Genomic DNA, 24,661 nt, shown 5'->3' with positions numbered 1-24,661 from the left:
TTGTTTATGAGAAAACGACCTGGTGGTTTTCTGCAAATCTCTTCAACGTTATCGCGTAATTATTAAAATGGTTAACAGATGTATCGTAGGAGGGTGTAGCAACACCAATCTTGATGGGATTAGTACTCATCGTTTCTCAAAATACCAGACAATGAGAGAGAAATGGGAGCGCTTGGTCTACACAGGCTGTGCACTGAAACCGTGCAAAGCTCTTGCAGCCTGCTGGCGCTTCCGCAGGTGACGTCACGAATCTGGCTCCAGACTCCCTTGGGATTTTTCCAGACGCGTTTTGTTATTTTATTTTTTTTCTGCTGTAGACAGATGGCCTTGTGCAAAATTACCTTTCTGGATGAGTGTGTAAAGGGACAGACTTTCATATTAAAAAAAAAAAACGAAATTGGTCCAGGATATGCACTTTAACGCTAAGAGCATCTTAACTCGGAGGCTGCTCGCTCTACCATTTAACGATGATCTTTGTGCTACGATGCTTTTGGGAAACTCAGGCATGATCACCAAAAACTGGGACAACAGATTTGGGGTTATTTAATACCAAAAACAGGGGTTCCCAGACTAGGGGTCATGACCCCACATTTGGTTACTTGATTTACAAATGGGTTCGGGGGGGGGGGGGGGGGGGGACACGACCTCCTTTATTGTTTTATTCATTCATTTTATTTCACAATTATTCACAGAAGGTGAAGTGAATATTGATGAATAATAACCGAGACAAAGTCGAGGTTATTAGTCAGTTATTATATAGCACAAGCTACTGTACTTCCGGTAAAATCGTGTGCTCTGATTGGTTCCTTGGCGGGCAGTATTTTCCCATCATGCCCGTGGGCGATTACAGACTTTCTTTTCAAGGCACCAGCTTTCAAATGTTGCAAAAAAAAAAAAAAAAAAAACACAAACAAAAAACCCCCAAAACCACAAAAAAAAAAAAGATTAATTGGAAATCAAAATGGAATCAAAAACAGCCGAAACACAAAAGACAAACAAGAGTCAGCGAGTTATTCAAGAAATGAGCAACGAAGCGTATTCAGTAACCGCTAACCGAAATTCAGTTTTGAAACTGCTAGCCATTTATTCTGCATGCATGACTCAACTACGTTACAATTATGACGTGACTGAAGGCAGCGTCACGCCTCATTATAATGACCGCCTATTTTAATCTTAGAAATAAAAAAGCCATATAATAAACTCCTTATTAACCTCAGTTGCTTGGTCTTTATGGGAAAATATCAGACCGTGGTCTTTTTGTACGGACCGAGCCACAAAAAGACAGAGGTCTGATATTTTCCCATAAAGACCTCGTGCTCAGTTAATAAGTAGCTAATATTCACTAAGCCTGAGGCGGATAATTGTTTTAGTACAATTAAACAATTATCAAAAACAAAAATCACACAGGTGATTTAAAAAAAAAAAGTATGGAAAAAATTATTTATTTCAATCTTCATACCGTAAGCAGCATGCAAATGTCATGCGTGCAGACTTGTGTCACTTTATCTATGCCGAGTCACGTAAAATACTTGGTTTTGAAATAGATAAAATAAATCACAATCCCACCTGACCTTTGAATAGTTTTAGATCAAACTTCATAGCATCTTTAGTGCTTTTAGGAACAGAATTTTCTTTCGGAATTTATAAATTCTTCCTCACTTACGGTGACTAAACGATTGGCCGCCATTTTGCCGAGTCGCCCGAGGTGATTATCGAGAAATAGTTCAAATTTCTTGACCAATCAGTGTACGCGATTTTCTATTAAATCACCTGTATATTTATACTAAAAATTAATATTAGAAATATTGAAGCTGGGGGCATTGTGGCTCAATTGGATAAGGTGCCATACCATAAATCCGGGGACCTGGGTTCGATTCCGACCCGGGGTCATTTCCCGATCCCTCCCCGTCTCTCCCTCCCGCTCATTTCCTGTCTCTACACTGTCCGATCCAATAAAGGTGAAAAAAGCCAAAAAAAAATCTTTAAAAAAAGAAATATTGAAGCTGTATTTTGTGTGCTTACCAGGAGTCACATTCAGACAAGCCACGTTTTGATTAATAGGAGTCACCGTACTATTTTAATCTGTTTACTATCCTGACGCTGGACTGCATGCACGAATTCCACAATAAATATGGATAAATAAATTTCCCTATCCGTGTAGCTCCGTGAAACAAACCAGCACTGTGTCTCAAATCACATGGACCGTTCGAAACCGTTTGTGAATACGAACACTAACTGGATTTCCAATTACAGGTAGCGCTTGAATATTTATTTTTGAATATTAAAAACCTCTCGTGTCACCTTCAAACCTACTGAAAGGTCCGATTTGTGTACCTGCCTTCTGTAATTTCTATTTTGAGAGTTTGGTGAGAGTTTCTGATTGGAGACGCAGCTCATGACAACGATCACGACGACAGTGGAAAGTTTTCAACAGAAACAGAGCTCATCAGTGTGTTTAATATGAAATGATGAAACATTTTAAAGTTTAAATTAGAAACCAGATGGACAGGGATGTTTTGGCTCTGATATTCCATTTAAAAAATGTTGCATTTAATCTTGCAGATGTACACAAGATACTGTAGGCAAGTGAGGATGTGAACGAGGTGGGGAAACAATTTCAAATGCTATTTTCATTCGCCTTTCTGGTAGTACGGAAGACCCCTAATGTGGGTGATGTTGATTTCTGCTGCTCTGGTGTGGTTTTGGGATGTATAGAGGACTTTCACTGATGTCACAGGTTTTTGTTTTTCACGCAGTGTCGACCATATTGCCGGGCAAACAAAGAAACAGCCGTGACAGTTAATAATGAAAACCGAGACGACTGCATACAGTACGATCTCTCTGAAACGATTAAAAATGTATTTTATACCAGCAGATTGTGTTGCATCCAAAAGCTGAAACATGCAGGCACCACAGAGCCATATAATTTACCCACAAATGTAGTTATTTATTATTTATTCTGCACACTGCGCTCTCTCTCTCTGTATGCACACACGCTTGTTCACTGCTTCAGATGGATTAAATGCAGAGGAGGAATTTCACTGTGCTTGAGTTTACATGTGACAAAAATAAAAAATAAAGGCTTATTATTATTAATTTACCCACAAATGTATTTATTCCACTTGAAAAGTGTTCGGCAAACCAGCTACTGGTTTTGGGACACTACGACATCCTGAGCTATTTCGTATTTGGAACTTCTAAATACACCGGAGATGCTAAAGGCAAACAAAAGTGCAGATGCTTCCTGAAAATTGAGGCAGGTTTCGTGCCGGAATGTTATGAGAAATTCCCAATAAAGAAAAATGCGCCATTATGACAAAGCTCAAACATGGACTTCCAATAGTAATAAACAAGCCAGGGCCTAGATCTAGCATATTTTATGAGAATGGTCTCCATTATCAGTACATAAACATGCTGCTAGTCGAGCCAAGCGTTAGGTCTAATAAAATATATTGCGTCCAAAGCCCACATCTTACATGTACATTTTAACGTTACACACATAGCTGTCAACCTCTAGGGATCTCAATCTGTATAAGCAACCGTTAAAATCCTTATAACTAACAACGAATTTCGCAAAGGTTTATTCACATAATATACAATGCTACAAATTATATCAGGGGTGGGCAATTATTTTTTCCATGGGGCCACATGAGAAACAGAAAATTTTGTGGAGGGCCGGACCAAAAGGCTGAACTAAATTCTGCATAATATTAATTGTATTTCTTTATATAAAGCAGTAAATAACATTGTTTTTACAAGCTGCTAAGACTGGTAAGAGTATGGAAAAAACGAGGTCGCCTTACAAAAAATGTCATTTATTTAATCAAATTTCCCAAAACAATGGTTAACAAAATGTGAACGTTTGTACCATTTTTTCAGTCACATTCACCCCAAAACACAATAAAGACATCACAATATTGTCTTTCTACTCCAAATATCAAGCAAGATACATCATATTATAATAATGATGCCCACATTTGTAGTCTAATCACCTCATTTGGTGTTTTTCATTTGGTAATGCCGACTCAAATTGTAGTCTTTGAACACTGCGATCTGCTCTCCGCAAACTAAACACACGGCTTCATCTCTGACTTCAGTAAATAAATACTTAGCAGTCCATGTTTTGTTGAAAGCCCTGCATTTGGCATCTACCTTTCTTCTTTTTGCAGACATTTTGGGGGCTAAAGTCTTCTTGTGATCTGCTCGCAACAACTTCGATTCGGTGTAGGTATCAGATCTACAGATTGGCTCGGGCTCCGGCGCCTGCTCGTGATGTCACACTATGTGATTGGCTGGACTGTTTGAAGGATGACGTACAAGTTTGTGGTTGGTCTGGACAAATTACGGAAGTAGTTATCGCGGGATTAGGTTTCGTGGGATTTCATGTCATGTTCATGTCGTGCGTATTGCGTTTTTGTTGAACACAACTTCAAAATAAAAGCAATGCACATTCAGTCCATGCATGAGGTAAAATTAGAAAATACGTTTATTTTCTAATTTCTAATTAACCTTACGCGAGCCGGTCAGAATGAACCAAAGGGCCGGATGCGGCCCGCGGGCCGTAAAATGCCCAGGTCTGAATTATATACATTCAAGAGCCAAACATAAGTAACACTGTCTAATGACTCTTGGAGCTAATTAATGTTGGTCATTGTACTCAGCTGCAGCTTTTTTTGCCAATTCCAAATGTTTCTGATTTGGCACCATTATGGTGCCAGTGTGCAGTGTGCGTACTCTTCGTTTTTGGAGGCTGCCGGTTGGATTATGCCATTGAAAAGGTCCTTCCATTCAGGGAGAAACCTACCGCTGTATTGTGTTTTGAATTTCTTTGCCGGAGCGCCCATTCAGAATCTTTTCAGTCGCTATTGAAAGTCGCTCAGGTGGAAATGCACTTTTCAAACAAAATGTTACTTCCCGGTTGGCGGGATTCTCGCAATGCGGTGTGTGCATGATCAAAAGTGGAATCAAGTCTCGCTACCACAAGATAACGCGCAATTTCATAAGACTCTTTCCTGGCTGTCTGTGCTTTCTGTGGTGTACAGTACGTTTGTAAATGTTATGTGCTCTTTTATCATCGTGGGAATTGATTATTGCTCTAAATAAATATTGAAGTTTTTTTAAAGAATCCGTATAACTTTATTTGTACGCCCGTATACTACGTTTATTGAATCAAATCTGTATAAAATACGGACATTCCGTATAGGTTGACATGTATGTACACAGAGCTTTCACACTAAACTGATATAAAATCTTCTCCACACACACAGGAATGTTTTTATCATCCAATCTTCCCGTTTAACTGCAGCTCCCCTACGATATATATATCTGGACAATGACCTCACGATGCGGACTATGTGCAATATCTTACATGCTGCTATACATTCTTTATTGTGCAATATATTAAGTATATCTAGTATAGTTAGTATATTCTATTCTATAGAATATTTTATGCAAGTTTTTTTTTTAGTATTTACTTGTAAATTTGGCATTTTTGGTTACTGGATTATGTGCAATAATTAGATGCGGCAGTTATATTAATGTAAGCCAGTGAAACAAAATTTTGTTCAAATGTGCCTTATGAATGTACATGTGAATGACAAAGTTATCTATCTATCTATCTATCTATCTATCTATCTATCTATCTATCTATCTATCTATCTATCTATCTCACCATTTTTCTCATCTTTCTGGGTTCACAGGGAAGCGGTGAAAAGTTAAACCAGGCTCATCTCCACGTCTGTTATTACATCCAAAAGCACTACAGGTCTTTGGTATTGTTCTTTTAGATGTAACTTCTACAAGTCTATCTGTAAATGTTTGCTGAATTGGGCTTACAGTCACTCACGTACACGTGTGCCGGTCACTGGCAAACACAAAGCTCACCAGGCAACATGGCTGTGTAAACAAATCCGCAGCTGCGGAGATGAGCCTAGTTTAACTTTTCACCGCTTCCCTGTGAACCCAGAAAGATGAGAAAAATGGTGAGATAGATAGATAGATAGATAGATAGATAGATAGATAGATAGATAGATAGATAGATAGATAGATAGATAGATAGATAACTTTGTCATTCACATGTACATTCAAAAGGCACATTTGAACAAAATTTTGTTTCACTGGCTTACATTAATATAACTGCCGCATCTAATTATTATACATTCAAAAGATAAACAAGTCCTCCACAGGGCATAGATGAAGTTTTTCCAACTTGCTGCCATGTCTTGATGAGCATGTTTGGAGAATTTTTAAAAAATCCATTTCACAGATTTGTGCATACAGTAGAACTCATCAAATAATGTTTTCACATCATCTGAACCAAGTGCATGTTCACTTTCAGTAAGCACAGAATCTCTGGGAATAAGGTGGGAACACACCCTGGATGGGAAATCATGCACACACGCTTAGAAGGAACTCACAAAGTATTATAATAATTCATGAACGTGGGCTTCATGGAAGGTATCACTGTACGCTTTTCACATCATGTAAAAACCCCATGGAAGATTCTTGTACAGAAAGTTGCTGATCTTCCTCTACAGTAATTAAAGTGGCTCTGCAATGGGCTAAAAGTAGCTGCCGCGGTAAGTGAAGAGAGCTGTCGGGGTCAGTATTGTGTTTAGACACAGAGAAGTGTCCCACTGAGGATGTGCGGGGTTTTAATTACGAGAGAATCGAGGAGAGATCTGCGTAGGGAATAGAGATCAGTGCAGCACCCATTCTGTCCCCTGTAGACTGGAGCTGTCAGAGATGAGCTCATGACTGCTGTCTAACAGCTATACGTGCTCTACTTAGAGGTTTTTTTTTTTTTTTAAGAGTAAAAACTTTCGCAAGGTGGTTTTGACCTGAATTGTGACTCAACCTGAATTGTCTCTCACACACCTTAAAAACTCTCTCGCCCATGCATGCCACTCTCTCTCTCTCTCTCTCTCTCTCTCCCTCCATTGAGTCATTGTCTCCAGTTGCTCACTGTGCATCGTATTCCTACACTATATACGGTCTACTGTGTACTTAAATATCCTGCACCTGTATTTTTGTCTCACATCAAGTGGTAAAAGGAAATGCAGGTCAGTGAGATGGCAGAACATCCTGCACAGAAACAATGGCCTATTTTAAACTCCAAAATGTCTCGTCTAAACTTTCTGTGCTTAATTTACTCACTGGGCCAGCCATTTCTGAAGTATCTGCAATTAAAATAAAAGCAATCATTGACCATGGACCAGACGAAAGTCCATAAAGGTGCGTGAGATAAGAGTCATGGGACATTTCTGTCTGAAAATAAATGTAGCACAAGACTGATATAAAGCACACACATGACCGTCTTCTCCAGCGAATACACAGAGGATATTACACGGTTGCGCAAAGATATGAAGTTTATCTTTGAGTGGTGAATATATACATCACGAGTGAGCGAAGGAAACAAGTGAAATACTTTTCAACACGAGAAGAAAAACTTCATAGTTCGCACCACCGTGCACTGTTCTTTATATTATATGGACACATCTACAAAAAAAACTAGATAGAACTCGACGTCGATGGGGATGCCTCCGCCTGGTAGACTACACGCCTTATTAAGTTGTGATTTGGGGATGGACATTTGACCTCACAGTAATCTTGACCTGTGACCTTTTAACCTCAAAATCTAATCAGTTCATGTTTGTCCCAAAGCGCACAAATGGTGAAATTCCTTTCATTTGCCTTGGAGATATCGTGTTCACAAAGTTTCGGGACGGACGGACGGACACATGGACAACCCGAAAACATAATGCCTCCTGCACCTTAAGGTGGCGGAGGCATAAAAAAAAAATAATATATATATGCGCAAGTTAATTAAAATAATTCTAATTCTAAACATGCGTCTAGTAGGGCTGTGCCGATAGACGATGCCATCGTCCATCGACGATGGTGGTCATCCATCACGATGGAGAGCCACCATCGTGATACCACGCCCCCTCCTGTCATAATCATGCATATACGGTATCATCTGGGCCTATTTAACCTAAAAAGTTAGTTTTTTGTTAGTTTTGTTTAATATATAAATATATTATATAACACAATTATAAATACATAATTATATGAATCATTATAAAGTAATATCCTATTACCGCTTGTTCACGTAGGCTATGGTGCAGGGACGTGCTAGTGAACATAACATGTGGTTACACAAATACAGTATGCTACTAATAATAAATTTTGACTTCATTTTTTAGCCTACACTATACTTTTAATGTAAAATTTGTCATGTTGTTCAAACAAATAGCCACTATTAACGACTTCAGTCGGGAAATATTGCACCCCAAACGGCAGTGAAGCGCGGACTTCGGCAGAAGTCAAATAACTTTAATCTGGTAAATAGGCCTACTTTCAGACACAGAATGGTCCACTCTAAGCCATAATGTCAAACCAAATGGAAGAATGAAGGTGATTCTGATAAATGTAAAGACAGTAAAAAAAAATATTAAATCATGATTTTAAAAGCTGGTGCAATAATTCAAACACTAATAAATTGGAAAAATTAGCGCGTTCAAGTGCGCACTAAAGGCCGAAACGCATCTTCAATTGATATGGTGTAAATAAACAATGAGTAATAGCTTAAGTGTAGTTTCTTCTCATAGTTTGAATACTAGTCTTTCATTGTTAGAGCAGATTAATATCTTGCCGTAATCAGTGAGTGCTCGGGGAGGTTCGTTTCTCCGAAGCCAGCTGTGCGCAAACGCAGTGTTGACTGCTCGGCAAACTCCAAACGCTCGGTCTGTACTGGCCCTCTGTTGCGCAAGCAAGTTGGTTATGGCCAGGTTCAAATTGTGCCCAAAACAACTTAACCACGGCCATTTCAATTGCCTGATGGCTGCGACAATATTCGCCCCGTTGTTATGCAGGAGATCTTTTTCTCCTCTATTTTTCATTCGGCAAGTGTCTCGGGCAATGCGTCTTCTAAATTGTCCGCTGAATGTGTCTCTGGCATGAAACTCGTCTGCAGGCATTTGGACTGCATTGCCCACTCTCGGTCCACATAATGTACGGTAGCTGACATATAGGGCATCATGTTGCAGCTGGACCACATATCCGTTATCAAGGCCAAATATTCCACATCACCTAGCGCTTTTTTTCTTTACGTGCCAAAGCCTCGGATGAGTATCTAATACTTTTAATAATAATAATAATAATAATAATATATTTAGTAATGTGGTATTAAAATCCCCCCCGCCCACGATATGATCGTCCATCACGATGTTTGCACTGTAAACATCGTCGATGCCAATTAAGGGGACATCGCACAGCCCTAGCGTCTAGTCAGCAGGGAAACACTGGGAGTGACGTCATCGGAGTGAAATATCGGGAATTATTATCCATACCGGACACTTTTTCCATGGAATAAAAACGTGTTCTGTTCCCTTCTAGCGGGTTTCATTCATTTGGTTTGATAGCATGCAATATCGTTAGCATATCGCTTACCCTACATGTATTATCACTCTACCCAATGGAGAATGAGCGTTGAATATGGTTTACAATATTGCATGGTTGACAAAACAACAGGACGTCACACGTCGGAGATGGAAAACTTCCGCACTAGCGAGTGACTGTGACAATCTGTAAACAAACATGGCCGCCAGGCTTGCTTGGTTAAATATGGAAGATTTTGAAAGAATTTTGAAAAGAGAAAGACGTGTTGAACATCTGAAAGGTTACCAAAACTTCATTAGATGTTCTTCATGAATACAGTGGTGCTTGAAAGTTTGTGAACCCTTTAGAATTTTCTATATTTCTGCATAAATATGACCTAAAACATCATCAGATTTTCACACAAGTCCTAAAAGTAGATAAAGAGAACCCGGTTAAACAAAGGAGACAAAAATATTATAACTATTCTTTTAAGTTCGTTTCTTAAGACACGTATTTTTAAAATATTATACTTGGTCATTTATTTATTGAGGAAAATGATACAATATTACATATCTGTGAGTGGCAAAAGTATGTGAACCTTTGCTTTCAGTATCTGGTGTGACCCCCTTGTGCAGCAATAACTGCAACTAAACGTTTGCGGTAACTGTTGATCAGTCCTGCACACCGGCTTGGAGGAATTTTAGCCCGTTCCTCCATACAGAACAACTTCAACTCTGGGATGTTGGTGGGTTTCCTCACATGAACTGATCGCTTCAGGTCCTTCCACAACATTTCCATTGGATTAAGGTCAGGACTTTGACTTGGCCATTCCAAAACATTAACTTTATTCTTCTTTAACCATTCTTTGGTAGAACGACTTGTGTGCTTCGGGTCGTTGTCTTGCTGCATGACCCACCTTCTCTTGAGATTCAGTTCATGGACAGATGTCCTGACATTTTCCTTTAGAATTCGCTGGTATAATTTAGAATTCATTGCTCCATCAATGATGGCAAGCCGTCCTGGCCCAGATGCAGCAAAACAGGAACAAACCATGATACTACCACCACCATGTTTCACAGATGGGATACGGTTCTTATGCTGGAATGCAGTGTTTTCCTTACTCCAAAGATAACGCTTCTCATTTAAAGCAAAAAGTTCTATTTTGGTCTCATCCATCCACAAAACATTTTTCCAATAGCCTTCTGATTTGTCCACGTGATCTTTAGCAAACTGCAGATGAGCAGCAATGTTCTTTTTGGAGAGCAGTGGCTTTCTCCTTGCAACCCTGCCATGCACACCATTGTTCTTCAGTGTTCTCCTGATGGTGGACTCATGAACATAAACATTCGCCAATGTGAGAGAGGCCTTCAGTTGCTTAGAAGTTACCCTGGGGTCCTTTGTGACCTTGCTGACTATTGCACGCCTTGCTCTTAGAGTGATCTTTGTTGGTCGACCACTCCTGGGGAGGGTAACAATGGTCTTGAATTTCCTCCATTTGTACACAATCTGTCTGACTGTGGATTGGTGGAGTCCAAACTCTTTAGAGATGGTTTTGTAACCTTTTCCAGCCTGATGAGCATCAACAGCGCTTTTTCTGAGGTCCTCAGAAATCTCCTTTGTTCGTGCCATGATACACTTCCACAAACATGTGTTGTGAAGATCAGACTTTGATAGATCCCTATTCTTTAAATAAAACAGGGTGCCCACTCACACCTGATTGTCATCCCATTGATTGAAAACACCTGACTCTAATTTCACCTTCAAATGAACTGCTAATCTTCGAGGTTCACATACTTTTGCCACACACAGATATGTAATATTGGATCATTTTCCTCAATAAATAAATGGCCAAGTATAATATTTTTGTCTCATTTGTTTAACTGGGTTCTCTTTATCTACTTTTAGGACTTGTGTGAAAATCTGCTGATGTTTTAGGTCATATTTATGCAGAAATATAGAAAATTCTAAAGGGTTCACAAACTTTCAAGCACCACTGTACTAGCAAGAGAAGAACATAACGGACATCGAGAAACTGGAAGAGAGAATATGTCTATCAGTGGTGAACCGTTACTATTAGAGCTGGGACTTGAGCTCAGCCAAAACTTAGCCAGACATCAAAAAAGCAACAGGGTAAAGGATTTTGTAAGGGATTAGCGTCAGGCTGCCAGGTCGCTCCGTTGTGTGTAGCTGTCGATGCTGATTTTAAAAGTAACTCAGTAAATTACACAGGGAAATGAATACTTAAGTCTGAGTGAAAAACACTGTAGCGAGCGTGCAGCGTGGAAGAAGAGTCTGGAGACAGAAATCTTAGTTTCTCGGTCGTTAGTCTGTGCTACTTGCTCTTGATAGATAGCACTGGCTTGACTGCTTTATTAGCATTCGCTAACACTACTGATGAACGCTACACCGGCTGGAAGGTGACTTCACTGCTGCGCTGACGGTGCCGACTCGTGATTAAGCTAGCATTGGCCTTTGAGATTGCTGATATGTTTGGGCCTTCTCTGAAGGCCTAGAAGGCCCTGAGAGTTGCCCTCTGTTTACAAGAGAAAAACATACCAACAGACATCGAAAACTGGAAAAGACAGGGTGTATTATAATAATAATAATATTATTATTATTCGCTGGCTTTTTTTTTCGTAGTCTATCAGATATATTCCATTCAACTACTCGTCTTCAACTGATTCACTATCATACCAGCTGAATGGAATATATCTGATATACCACTCAATACCAGCCAATATCATTTAACTATGTCACGGTTGCTGTTGTCCCAGACGTAGGTCGTATGAAAACTCCAAGAGTGGTGTATTTCCAGTAAAACATTCGTGTCCATATAATATCCTCCTGTGAACCAAGAAAAAAACGTCTCTCTCAATTTCTCTTTTGTTGTGATTTCCGTACTAGGAATTTCCCAGCAACCCTCCTAGTCACATGATATCTCATTGGAAAGCCCACGATGTACTCTTTACAAGACACCAGGATTCAAGTGAATAGCTTGAAAGAGTAAGAGGGTGTGCACGTAAAACACATGTCAACTACAGAGGATACAAGTCTATGGGTTGGTTCTCAGGAGGTTACAACGGCATACTCGTATACGAGTGTATTGACTTGACAAAAACAGCACGAGCTATGTTCAGCAAGCAGGGGCAGGAAAGTTCCTTCAAATCTGTGGTACTTTGGGTTCCTGGTGAGTTATGATGCCGATGGCCAGCGAGTTGTAGACCAAAATGTTCCAGTTTGCAAATTCCGCTGCATAAGTCCACTATACACACTGCAAAAACGATAACTAGGAATTGTTGATCTCATCAATGTTTTCAAATTGATCTGACACAGAAATAAAGCTCTGGCATTTGCAACGAACAAAAACGTGTTTGTCCAGCGAACTCCTCTCATTTGTTGCCTTCATTAGTACGTTGAAAACAGTAAAAAAAAGGATTCAAGTTGAAATGATGGCACCCTTGCTGTCCTTGATGGAAACCCTATAGAGGACTGGAACGTTGCATCCCAGTGTTTTCCCCAGAAAAAAATTAAAGCCCTAAATTCTGGCATGATAATACACAGACAGTTGAGTGCCAATGGTGTGAAAGCAAGCGCCAAAGGCGCAAACTGAAACTAGGGGGGTCCGGGAGCATGCTCCCCTGGAAGATTTTTTGAAAATAGATGCTCTCAGGTGCATTTTCAGGGTCTCCGAGAGGTTTTAGATCCATGATTATAGGATAGATTTTACCAGTGTTTCAATGATTTCTGATCTAAATAGTATTAATGTAGACACATTTGAAAGTTCAACATGCAAGTTAAACTGTTTGGTTACAGATTACTGAGGTATATGATAGATTGAAAATCTACGGGGATCCCTTGCACTTAATTACCTATGATCAAGTCGTGTTGTAACAAAAATGTGCATGAAAATATGAACAGTGGTTTGCTCCATCTTACGCAATCCAATGAAGAGAATCGATCATCATGACCTCATGTTGATCACAAAGGGATCTGAACCTAAGACCTGCCACCTTAAAATAAGTTGCTGTATCACTATAACTGTAATGATTTAGAATGTTTCTGATGCAATTACCGTAATATATGTAGAACTAAGATGCACTGAAAAGAAAAGTAAGGCAGCTGCATATTATAAAGTTTAAATTTTGGCACTTTATTAAATGGACTAGATTAAGATTAAAACATATATTTAAAGGAAAAGAAAACTTAATTTCTACAGTTTAAGTTTGCAGAAAGATTATGTGCTTTTAAACACATTTCATGAAGAGATTGCGTTAATAAGTGTCAAATGTAGCATAATTGCGAATAATAACAATAAGCGTATTTGGCAGTGTGACGTCACTGTGAGACTTTAACAAAAGAATAATCCGGAACCTTCTTTTGTTAAATGGATCCCAGTGACATCACACTGCCAAAAATGCTTATGATTATTATTTGAAATGATGCTATATTTGACACATTTGGACAACTTCACTTGGTGAGAGTGTTTATAAAGTACATAATCTTTCTGCAAACCCAAACTAATGAATTAAGTTTTCTACTCCTTTAAAGCAGATTAATTCTCCTCGGCTTTTGCTCGGCCCAATGTTGGCCAACTCTCTCATAGTCCATCTCGCTGTCATCCATGCTGATGTGGATTAATTTGTCCAGCGAGTCTTCTCCTAGCTTATTAAAATCAGTCGGCTTTGTCCGTCTGGTGGGGGACAACATCGGCAGCCAATGAGATCGCTTATGATGAATCGGAAACTTCTGGGATGTCTGACGTTTTCTTTCGATGTTTTTATTGGACGGTTTGAACACGTGATCTTGACGTAGCCAACAGATTAGTTTGTTTACATCATACCACGCGGACATATTACTTTGACAGAATCAACACAAACATTGGGGAAAAAAAAAAAAAAAGAGCGCTTGTTTAGCACAAATATCAATCAGTATGTAAATGGATCTGTTATTTGCTCTCCTATGCATCTAGTTACTTGTGGGTAGGAAATTTTAACGTATCGGTATAAATCTAAGCGTATCGGATTTTAACTAAAGCGACTAAGCGTATCGGCAGGCAGAGCAAGCGTATCGAGACCGATACGCTAAAACGCTTTGGGGAAAACCATGCATCCATACAGAGTTTCCGTGTTTGAGCAGGGTCTAATCCGTCCTCCGGCCATGTTACCGGAGTTGGGTGCAAATCAAATTCTTGGAATAGTTGTCTACACTTGTAAACCTGAGTAAATTCAATAACAGTCAAAAGTTGAGAAAACTCAAAAATCCCTCGCATCATGTTGCCTTGAAAAGTTGAGTCTTCTCAAGTTGTACTGTATAGTGCATCTGTCCAGCCATTTTACAAATTTGCATGTATATAGATCCGAGATTAAATAACAGGAACTACCTACTCTCAGAGTTTATTTCCAACCTTGATTGAGGTTTTCTTTAGCGACCCTGAAATCTCACTCGGGTGAATCTCCATAAAGAAGCCCAGTGCACTGACCTGCGCTGTTCCTCGCCATGCTCTCCTGATGGAACAGTCAGACATTCGTCCATGTGACCGTGCAACAAGCGCAAGACGTCTCCGCCGATCAGGAAACCTGCAACGAAGAGAAGAGAAGAGAAGAGAAGAGTGATTGGTAAAGTGTATATGCAAACAGATTTGTTTTAGGTGAGGCCATAATAGTCTTATTTTTTTCGCAGTCCAGTTTCCATCAAATCCTACGCTCTGATTGGCTGGCGAGCGGGTCCGTATCCTATGGTACGGACCCCGGTTACGGACCTCTGGCGACTCGCTCGTTCACAGCAATTTTTGTCAACATTTATCTTTTTTATAAGATTAATTTATAAGATTTTTATCAAAAATCTTATAAATTTTTGCCAGCATTTCTCAGGAGAATAGCATTAATTTTACAGCATGGATAGCGATAACGACAGTGTTCACAGCGAAAGCGAGTTTTACTCCCCTGAGGAAGAAGAAATAAAAGAAAACATTTCAGGAGAAAGCTAAAAACCTCTAACTGTTGCTAACGCCGAGCAAAAACATGGCTGAATCCTGAATGACTCAATTTTGTATAAATAGGGGACTACATAGGCAGCAAAATGTAGTTTTTTTCCTGCCATGGAAGTGCACTTGTATACCGAGGAGGAAGCCATTTGCATTACAGCCGTGAATGAGGATTCAAAATAGCATTCATTTTACATCATGGATAGCGATAACGACAGTGTTCACAGCGAAAGCGAGTTTTACTACCCTGAGGAAGAAGAAATAAAAGAAAACATTTCAGGAGAAAGCTAAAAACCTCTAACTGCTGCTAACGCCGAGCAAAAACATGGCTGAATCCTGAATGACTCAATTTTGTATAAATAGGGGGCTACATAGGCAGCAAAATGTAGTTTCTTTCCTGCCATGGAAGTGCACTTGTATACCGAGGAGGAAGCCATTTGCGTTACAGCCGTGAATGAGGATTCAAAATAGCGGCTCGGCTCAGTTTTCCCTTTCGGGTGCTCTCGTTTTCTGTTAGAATTTGGTAAAGAAAAAAATAAATATATTATTTACCAGCTTAAGGTCGGTCTGTATGGTGAAATACCGTGACCTCGGCCTTGAATACTGACCTCGGCCCAGAGGGCCTCGCTCAGTACTTTCAAGACCTCAGTCACGGTATTTCACCATATGGACCTCCCAGCTGGTAAATAATATATATGTATTTTGTCGTAATATCTGCCAACTCTTTCACTTTTTCTCCCTCACCCTGAGCGACCTCGCTCCCAGAGCAGATTGGTGCTACACTCCAGAGAGTCTGCTGGAAGGCAGCATCCACATGTAAACTGCCACTGCCGTACGACAAGTGCTACAGAGAGAGAGAGAGAGAGAGAGAGAGAGAGAGAGAGAGAGAGAGAAAGAAAATGAATTTAACAGACAGTGATATGAATGTGAGGAAAATCAGCAACCATGGAAACACACAATCAATCAGTCAATCATGACTTTATTTATCGTCGATACGTACAATGAGTCAAAGACTTGTAACAAATACATTCGAACTAATAAAAGATCTAAATTAAAAATATAAAAAAATAAGCATTAAACTATTATAAAGTAGTAACTCCTGTGTAACGTGTCCTTGGGTTTGTGAAAGGCACTATATAAATTGAAATTATTATTATTATTATTATTATTATAAAAGATAAATATCAAATCTCAATGATGTCTTATATAAGACATATTAAATTTAAAAAATTAAACTGTCATTAAGTCGAAAATTTAACTAGAGCAGCAGCTACAATTATCGACAGTCCATAATTATCAACAACTTTTCAGATTTACTCATAAAAATTTTTTTACAAACGGTGAGTTTCAGTGACAACAGTTATTATTGGTTAATCAATCAATCAACCGGAAGACCCCGCCCTCACCCTTTGATCTTGTCTGATGATGCAGCTCGTTACCCAAGATGGAATTTTTTTTTAACATGATCAGCAATTTTTCGGAAAACCCGGACGTTATCGTCGCAGGTAAGCGTGGTTGAAAGATCAAGGACGTGTTTTTACTGATCAAATTCACCGATATTTCATAATCTCCTTGTCGAAACCTACTTTGTTTCTTACTCTTTCATTTGACAGCCGCCATTTTGTATCTAAACGCGCGTTTGAGAAGTCACGTGCATGAGGTGTCGATAATAGTGATCACTTTCACCGGTGTCCACCATTATCGACACCCTGTGGAATTAAGGGACATTGACGACTGTTATGGATCGATCTTTGTGTAACATTGCTGAAGTAGATGAAGTACTTAAAAAATAAATAAAAGTGCTGTGATTTATAATAATTTTTTTTTTCTGATTCATACCAAAATGGAATGTTTATAGAGAATCCGATTGCAGTAAATAGAATTAGACCAGAATTACATTCCGAGCATATAAAAAAATTACATGCTTGAAATATTCAGATTTTTCTATTCCGTTCAGAATTTTTTTTTTTTTTTTTTTGCAATTTGTTGTAAATATCTACCACATATTATAATATCAGTAAACATTTTATATTTTTACATCTAAAAATATCAAGTTTTGGTTCGAGGAATGACACGCGACCTTTGACCTGGATGTTCATGTGGTTACAGTGTCAGTTGCCTGTTGACATTTATTGGTAAACGACAAAACTAGAAATTAATACAAACAACAACGACGAATGAATAACAAAATGTGATCTACGAAAATACTTAGAAAGTGGAACAAAAAGATTTTCTGACGCAGGTTAAACATTATCAGTTCATTTGTTTCCAAACATTAGAATTACTTCCTCGTTTACGTAAACACCGACATCGATATCTTTATATAAAATTTATTTTGTACTCCATATAAGTCTATAGAAAACAAATTTTAAATAAAAACTATGTTTTGTTAACTTAATACTACATACTGATTATTTTTTGTTAAATAAATAATCATCTGGATGTCGTTAATTGTAGAACAGTGTTGATAACTGTGGACAAAGGTATCGATAATTGTGGAACGGTGTCGCGTGATCTGATACGCGAAGTAATCGGGAATCAACTCTTTTTTTTTTTTTTCCTCCCCCAGTGGAGGAAAAGACTTTTATGTACTGAAAGTCTTTTCTACTTTTGCAACGGCCAAAAGATCGTTAAGGTGTTGATAATTGTAGCCGCCGCTCTAAATGCAATTTAACCCTACCGATCACAAATACTACAATTGCACAATGTGCCACTCGTAAGATTCATTTTCTTTATAGCGCTTTGAAACTTGATTAGAGAATCAAGATGTCTCAGTTCTGTCAGGAGATTGCTCCGCATACGAGTCACCAGATAGGTAAAATCTGAGTGTATTTACTGTTCCATGTTGGTTGTGCTAGTCTGAGGTTACCTCCTCTTAAAATTATAACGGCTTTGGTGTATTTGAAAGCGTTCCTTTACGTAGTTCGGACCACAGGTAGGCTTGATAAAGCAAGGACAAGGAACGTCATGACCGTCTGTGTTCAACTGCCTTATGAACCATTATAAGGCAGTTTGAAGAAAGATCTAAGACCAAAACAACTGGCTTTCTCAAGTTTATCATGGAGACCGTTAGTAATACCCAGTAGTAACGGCTTACGGTATTTGAAAAGTGGTAAGATGAAAGTCTCATATAGCTTCGCAGCAGTGTTGATGAAGATCACATTTTTTCTTCGTTTGATGGCTGAAAGGTTAGCATATACTTTGTTAAGTGTATTCTTAATATGAAGACTCAGACAAGGTACTGTCAATACTAACGGCAAGTAGTTCCAAACTGTCTTTCTGTACCATGGCTTTATTCTTGAGAGTGAAGCAAAAGTGTCGCCGTTACCAAAGGTGATAGCCTTGGTCATAGATAGATAGCGAGATGGATGGATGGATAGATAAAGAGAGAACCAGTCAGTAATTGAAACGAGCCCTTGGTTGAGCTTGATTTCCAAAAGATCTAGAGATGAATCACTGGAGTAAAAAGTAGTATCGTTAGCATAAAGTCTGAGGGATGAATTATTGCAAAAAAAAAAAGTGTTATCATCATTACATTAACCAGATGCTCTTATCCAGAGCAACGTACAATGTACCCGGAGCAGCCTGGGGGTTAGGTACCTTGCTCAAGGGCACTTCAGCCATTCCTGCTGGTCCAGGGAATCAAACCAGCAACCTTTTGGTCCTGAAGTTGCTTCTCTAACCAATAAGCCATGGCTTCCCTCATTAAAAAGTATCTTTATATGAACAATCATAAGGCATCATTAATGAAGCTATTAAAAAAAAAAAAAAGAGGACCCAACAGGCTACCCTGAGGCACCCCACTTTTAACAGTTCTCCAGTCCAAAAAACTGCCGTTTAACTTGACTCTGAAAATGACAATGGACTGTACATGTACGGTCTCTTCCAGTGACTCACCAGGTACCGCTCAGAGGACACACTGACCAGGATGAGGTCATCACCGACTCGTACCTTTTCCCCTTCTGACCTTTGTTTCGAGGCAGGATGTATAGTCCACCAGCATGCTTCACCTACACACACACACACACACACACACACACACACAAAATGTTTGGAACACCAAAACACAATGAACACTGACACATCACAGAGTACACACACACACACACACACACACACACACACACACTGTAACTAGTAATAACAATGGCTGTACAACTTAAAAAATAGTGCAAAATGAGACTTTTCCTGTTTCTAGCTTTACTCTGGAAATGTACAGCTGAATGTAATTAGTAGCTTTAGAAGAGCAATACCGGTCGTGTCTTCTTGAAGTCCTATATCGAAGGCGAGTTTATCTGTCGATGAGCGCGAGGTGGACAAACAGCAGAGGTACTGGACAAAGACAGAAGAGTGTGATCTCATAGCAGAACTTCACAAAGCACAAAACAGCCAGCATGGTTTCTCCATCGCCCTCATCTCAAACGCTGAACCAGGTCTGATACACCAACAGCAATACCAAACCAACCATAAAGTAACACTTTAGCCAAAGATGAAACTTACACCATTTCTCTTTACTTCAAATGTCATCGAATAACTAAACCATGCTTGGTGTTTGCTTCTCTAGTGTTGCACTGAAGCGCGAAAGCTCATGTGGCAAACTCGTAACTTGATCCAAAACCACATTTGGATCGGTAAGACCATTTAAATATTTTCATAAAACGGCTCAAAATGGCCGAATCATCCAAATAGCTTTCCTGTGACTCGTTTGTCTTTGAGCCTGCCTGAGTGCAATATCTGCACTGAGGAAGAAAGTGATTCAGCTTCTCTATGGCCGCCGATGCTCCTTTTAGCTCCTTTAAATGTGTCCTGTAAGTGTGTTAGAGATCCTGAACACCTCGACAGAGTGTGACGAGAGCGTGTGACGCTACATTACATTAACGACATCAGCCTCTGAGCTCCAGTGCAAAACAAAGGGAGCAAACTTTTGACTACATTTACGGTAAACGGTACTTCGTGTACGTTGTATGACTAACAGAAATAACCACGAGTAATCTACACTGTATGACCAAAAAGTTGTGGACACCTGAACATCACATGACCACGTGCTTATTGAACATCCCGTCCCAGATTTATCCCCCACTTCACGGGCATAATAACCTCCGCTCTTCTGCGAAGGCTTTCCACGAGATTTTGGGGTGTGGCTGTGGAGATTTGCGTTCACTGTTGCACAGGAGTGTTAGTGAGGTCGAGAACTGATATCAGGCAAGGAGGCCTGGGGTGCAGTTGGTGTTCCAGTTGGTCCCAAAGTCGGGTTCAGGTCAGGACTTTGTGCAGAATGCTCGAGTTCTTCCATTCCAAACCACGTCTTCATGGAGTTTGCTTTGTGCACATGGGCATTGTCATGCTGGAACAGGTTTGGACCCATTAGTTCCAGTGAAGGGAAATGTTACAGCATACAAAGTTTGGGGAAGAAGTGCCCACTATATGTATGTATTTATGAGTGTTTAGTCTATGTCTAATTCTTATCTAGAGTGTTTATACTGTTTATATTGTTTGAGTGTTTAGTCTGTGTGTAGTTCTTATCTAGTGTTTATACTGTTTATATTGTCTGAGTGTTTAGTCTTTGTCTAGTTCTTATCTAGCGTTTATACTGTTTGAGTGTTTAGTCTATGTCTAGTTCTTATACTGTTTATATTGTCTGAGTGTTTAGTCTGTCTAGTTTTTATCTAGTGTTTATACTGTTTATATTGTCTGAGTGTTTAGTCTTTGTCTAGTTCTTATCTAGAGTGTTTATACTGTTTATATTGTCTGAGTGTTTAGTCTAGTTCTTATCTAGTGTTTATATTGTTTATATTGTCTGAGTGTTTAGTCTTTGTCTAGTTCTTATCTAGAGTGTTTATACTGTTTATATTGTCTGTTTGAGTGTTTAGTCTTTGTCTAGTTATTATCTAGTGTTTATACTGTTTATATTGTCTGTTTGAGTGTTTAGTCTGTCTAGTTCTTATCTAGTATTTATATTGTCTGAGTGTTTAGTCTGTCTAGTTTTTATCTAGTGTTTATACTGTTTATATTGTTTGAGTGTTTAGCCTGTCTAGTTCTTATCTAGTGTTTATATTGTTTATATTGTCTGAGTGTTTAGTCTTTGTCTAGTTCTTATCTAGTGTTTATACTGTTTATATTGTTTGAGTGTTTCGTCTATGTCTAGTTCTTATCTAGAGTGTTTATACTGTTTATATTATTTGTTTGTTTTTTCAATTATTCTATTTTTATTTATTGCATTGCCTGTTTGCACCGTGGGTCAGAGAGGACTGAAATTTCATCTGTGCTGTATGTCGAGCATGTATAGCATATTTGACAATAAAGTTGACTTGACTTGATTTGATATATGGGTGTGATGGTCAGGTATCCACAAAATATGTTGGCCGTATAGTGTACAATTCATACATTTTTCCCTGGTTTCTTTGCAGGTGAGATTTATTTTGCATGGATTTTATTCAAACGCATATAATTTCACAAACAAACAATTGGCTACACGTGCTTTTCTGGGCAGCCCATTCAGATTACTAAAATGACCTGAGGTTTTCAGATTTTTCTCCAGCGGAAGTGTCAGAGACTAGGTTTATTTCCAATAGTGTCCACACACATTGGAAAAAGACGCTCTGTATAAATAGGGCGATTTTTTTCAGCCAAGTTAAACTCCAAATCACTTTTTTCCATCGTATTATGATTTACTATAGAATCCAAATGCTTAAAAAATGAACATAATTTTATGAGCGAGAATTCACGAGTCTTGCTATGAAATCGGGACGGCCAAAATTTGTCATTTTATAATATCGATATTGTGATAATTTATGTCTCGATACTCCTCTGAGATATCACGGGTATTGTACCTTTTTCTCACTTTGTTTAAGGATAGGAACGACAAACTGAGTGATAGCAGCTGATTTGATGAGTCTTGTAAGGTCTTTAAAAATGTTTTATTAAAATGTTTGTTTAAGCTGATCTTTTTTCAGTTTACTTATAGACATAAAATGGTTTTAAAAAATTTATATCTTGAGGTTTTTTCATGACACATCATGTATCGTGCCGAAAGCACCGCGATACGATATGTTTGTAATATCGTCCGCCTCAAAATGGCGGAGCGTGTTGCTGAACTCTACTCGAAAACAAAACCCAAAAAAAAATACAAAAAAAAAAAAAGCAACAAAATATGGAATTTTTGTATTTGATGGTCAGAACTTTTTTTTCCAAAAATTATCATAGTATTTTTCACAAACTGCTCCTGTTTTTTAGCTGGTTTGTTTACATTCTAAGCGGAAATTATTTTGTCGGACGTTTTGTATAGAGTTTTTATTTATTGAATTTGCAAAATCCAATCAGTCAATCAATGTGGATAGAATAATACAGTTATTCAACTCAATCTCGTCGTACACGGCTATCAGCTCATGTACGACTCGATTTCGTGGAACAGCTGTTAAATAACTCAAGAGCAAGCGTTCACATACTTTTGGCCACATCCCGTTTGAATTCACGAGGTCAGGGTTCCTTTATATCCTGTGAGCAAGACGCTTTGCATTTTTCTCGAGTATAAAACTCACGCCTGGAAGTGTTCAAGCTTTTCTATGGTCTCCTACTGAAACCAATCGGGAACCAGACATTTTGTTGGGGATTTTATGAAAGTTATCGAGTTCCTAGCGCAGCTAAAGCCGACGTATATGCTATAGCCACGGGATCTACCAACGATCAGGTGCAACTTGTACGGCTACACGCTACAACAAGTGGTTAATAAAGGACAGACCAATCCGTGTGAATTAAAATGAGGTATATTTAGTCGACATGGAGTGTATAGTGTGACAGCCATGCTTACATCATGGCGTGACGAATGCAGATGCGTATCCCATGGGAACCGGTTATCATTATTACAGATTTTATGTCTGAAAACCATATCCCTTCCAAATAGTACTTTATACCACAGAAGTTAGATATTCTTTATCTATTTATCTAAATACTTGACCACTAAACTTCAAATAAATCGAGCAATCCTGTAATCCATTGCAGCATGACTTCCTTTAGTGTGTTCAGTAACACACACACACACACCTACATATGCATGCTTAACTCACCATTCCACTGTAGGAGTGCCTGAGTAAGACAGCGTGGCCGTAGAGAAGAGTGCGATGACCTCCACCCTGTGCTGTCTACAAGAACACACACACACACACACGCGATTACACCATTTTCACCACTAAAGAAGCGATGTTTACAGTACGACAGAGTGTATCGTCTGGGTTTAGGTGACCGTCATAACAGAGAAATCTTTCAAACAACCCTCCGGTGTTTTCCAACCAAATGTTTATCCAATGCGCCTGTAGCGCATGTGTGATTACTGCAAACAAGCACTTCAGAGATGGCAGATAAAACTGGAGCGTTCCTTTAAACCAATCTGCACGTTTCCCTCCACCTGCTTAGCCAAACCTACAGCTAAAATCAAAATCGCTATGTGGTCTCGCACACACACACACACACACACACACACACACACACACACACACACACACACACAGAGTATTGATTAAGACGATCAAGGTCTGAGGTTCAGTCTAAAGAAAAGGCAAGCTGAAAACTGATGGATTGAGTTGTCATTTTATGAATTAGAGGTGGACAGTAAGGAAGTACATTTACTCGAGTACTGTACTTAAGTACACTGAGTATCTGTACTTTACTTGAGTATTTTTTATTTTTTTTGGAAACTTATGACTTTAACTTCACTACATTTGAAAGGCAAATATCGTACTTTTCACTCCACTACATTTCTATCAAGGTCCTCGTTACTCGTTACTATGAAGCGGCTTTGAAAGTGGATGTTTTTTTCTTTTCTTAAACGTGATTGGTTTTTCCGCAGGTGACACTGAGAGCCGATCAGTAATCACTAGGGTCACGTCACGTCCATAGACTGGATAAAATCAAGATCAATGATTCCTCTGCAGCGTTATTTAACACGATCAGTTGACGGCAGAACGGAAGGAGGCGGTTCTTCTGAGGAATGCACGCACTCGTGGCTTTACCTAGAACCCATGTTTCAGTTTTCTGAAAGGATTAAAGATTCGTTTTGTTTTAAATGTTTGCTGAAAACAAACCACATCACGGCCTACAAAAACTCGCCGTCCAACCTGCGGAAGCATATTGAGGGATGTAAACGTTTTATTCCAAGAGAAAGCTTGCAATGAAGTTGTCTGTGCTTTTAGAGCTCGCGATAACGTTGCAATAACTATGCAGTCTGGTTAGTCAAATGACTTTCTATGGATTTGCCCGCCAAGTTGCCGAAGCCTCGTCCACAGCTAACATTAACACATAGCTAGT

At 39.0% G+C, this 24,661-nt stretch overlaps 1 protein-coding gene across 1 annotated transcript in view; it reads right to left on the bottom strand.

Moving 5' to 3' along the window:
- ryr2a (ryanodine receptor 2a (cardiac)) overlaps positions 1-24,661 on the bottom strand; it is a 589,347-nt gene that overhangs the window by 350,996 nt on the left and 213,690 nt on the right. The window contains exons 6-10 of the mRNA XM_060940301.1: positions 23,425-23,499; positions 19,615-19,693; positions 19,259-19,371; positions 16,106-16,205; positions 14,858-14,954 (exon numbers count right to left, since the gene is read on the bottom strand). Coding sequence (XP_060796284.1) covers positions 14,858-14,954; positions 16,106-16,205; positions 19,259-19,371; positions 19,615-19,693; positions 23,425-23,499 — 464 coding nt within the window. The remainder of the gene's footprint in view (positions 1-14,857; positions 14,955-16,105; positions 16,206-19,258; positions 19,372-19,614; positions 19,694-23,424; positions 23,500-24,661) is intronic.

Source organism: Neoarius graeffei, chromosome 14 (assembly GCF_027579695.1).
Source record: "Neoarius graeffei isolate fNeoGra1 chromosome 14, fNeoGra1.pri, whole genome shotgun sequence".
Taxonomy (NCBI): domain Eukaryota; kingdom Metazoa; phylum Chordata; class Actinopteri; order Siluriformes; family Ariidae; genus Neoarius; species Neoarius graeffei.
This window is presented reverse-complemented; position numbering and strand designations above follow the sequence as displayed.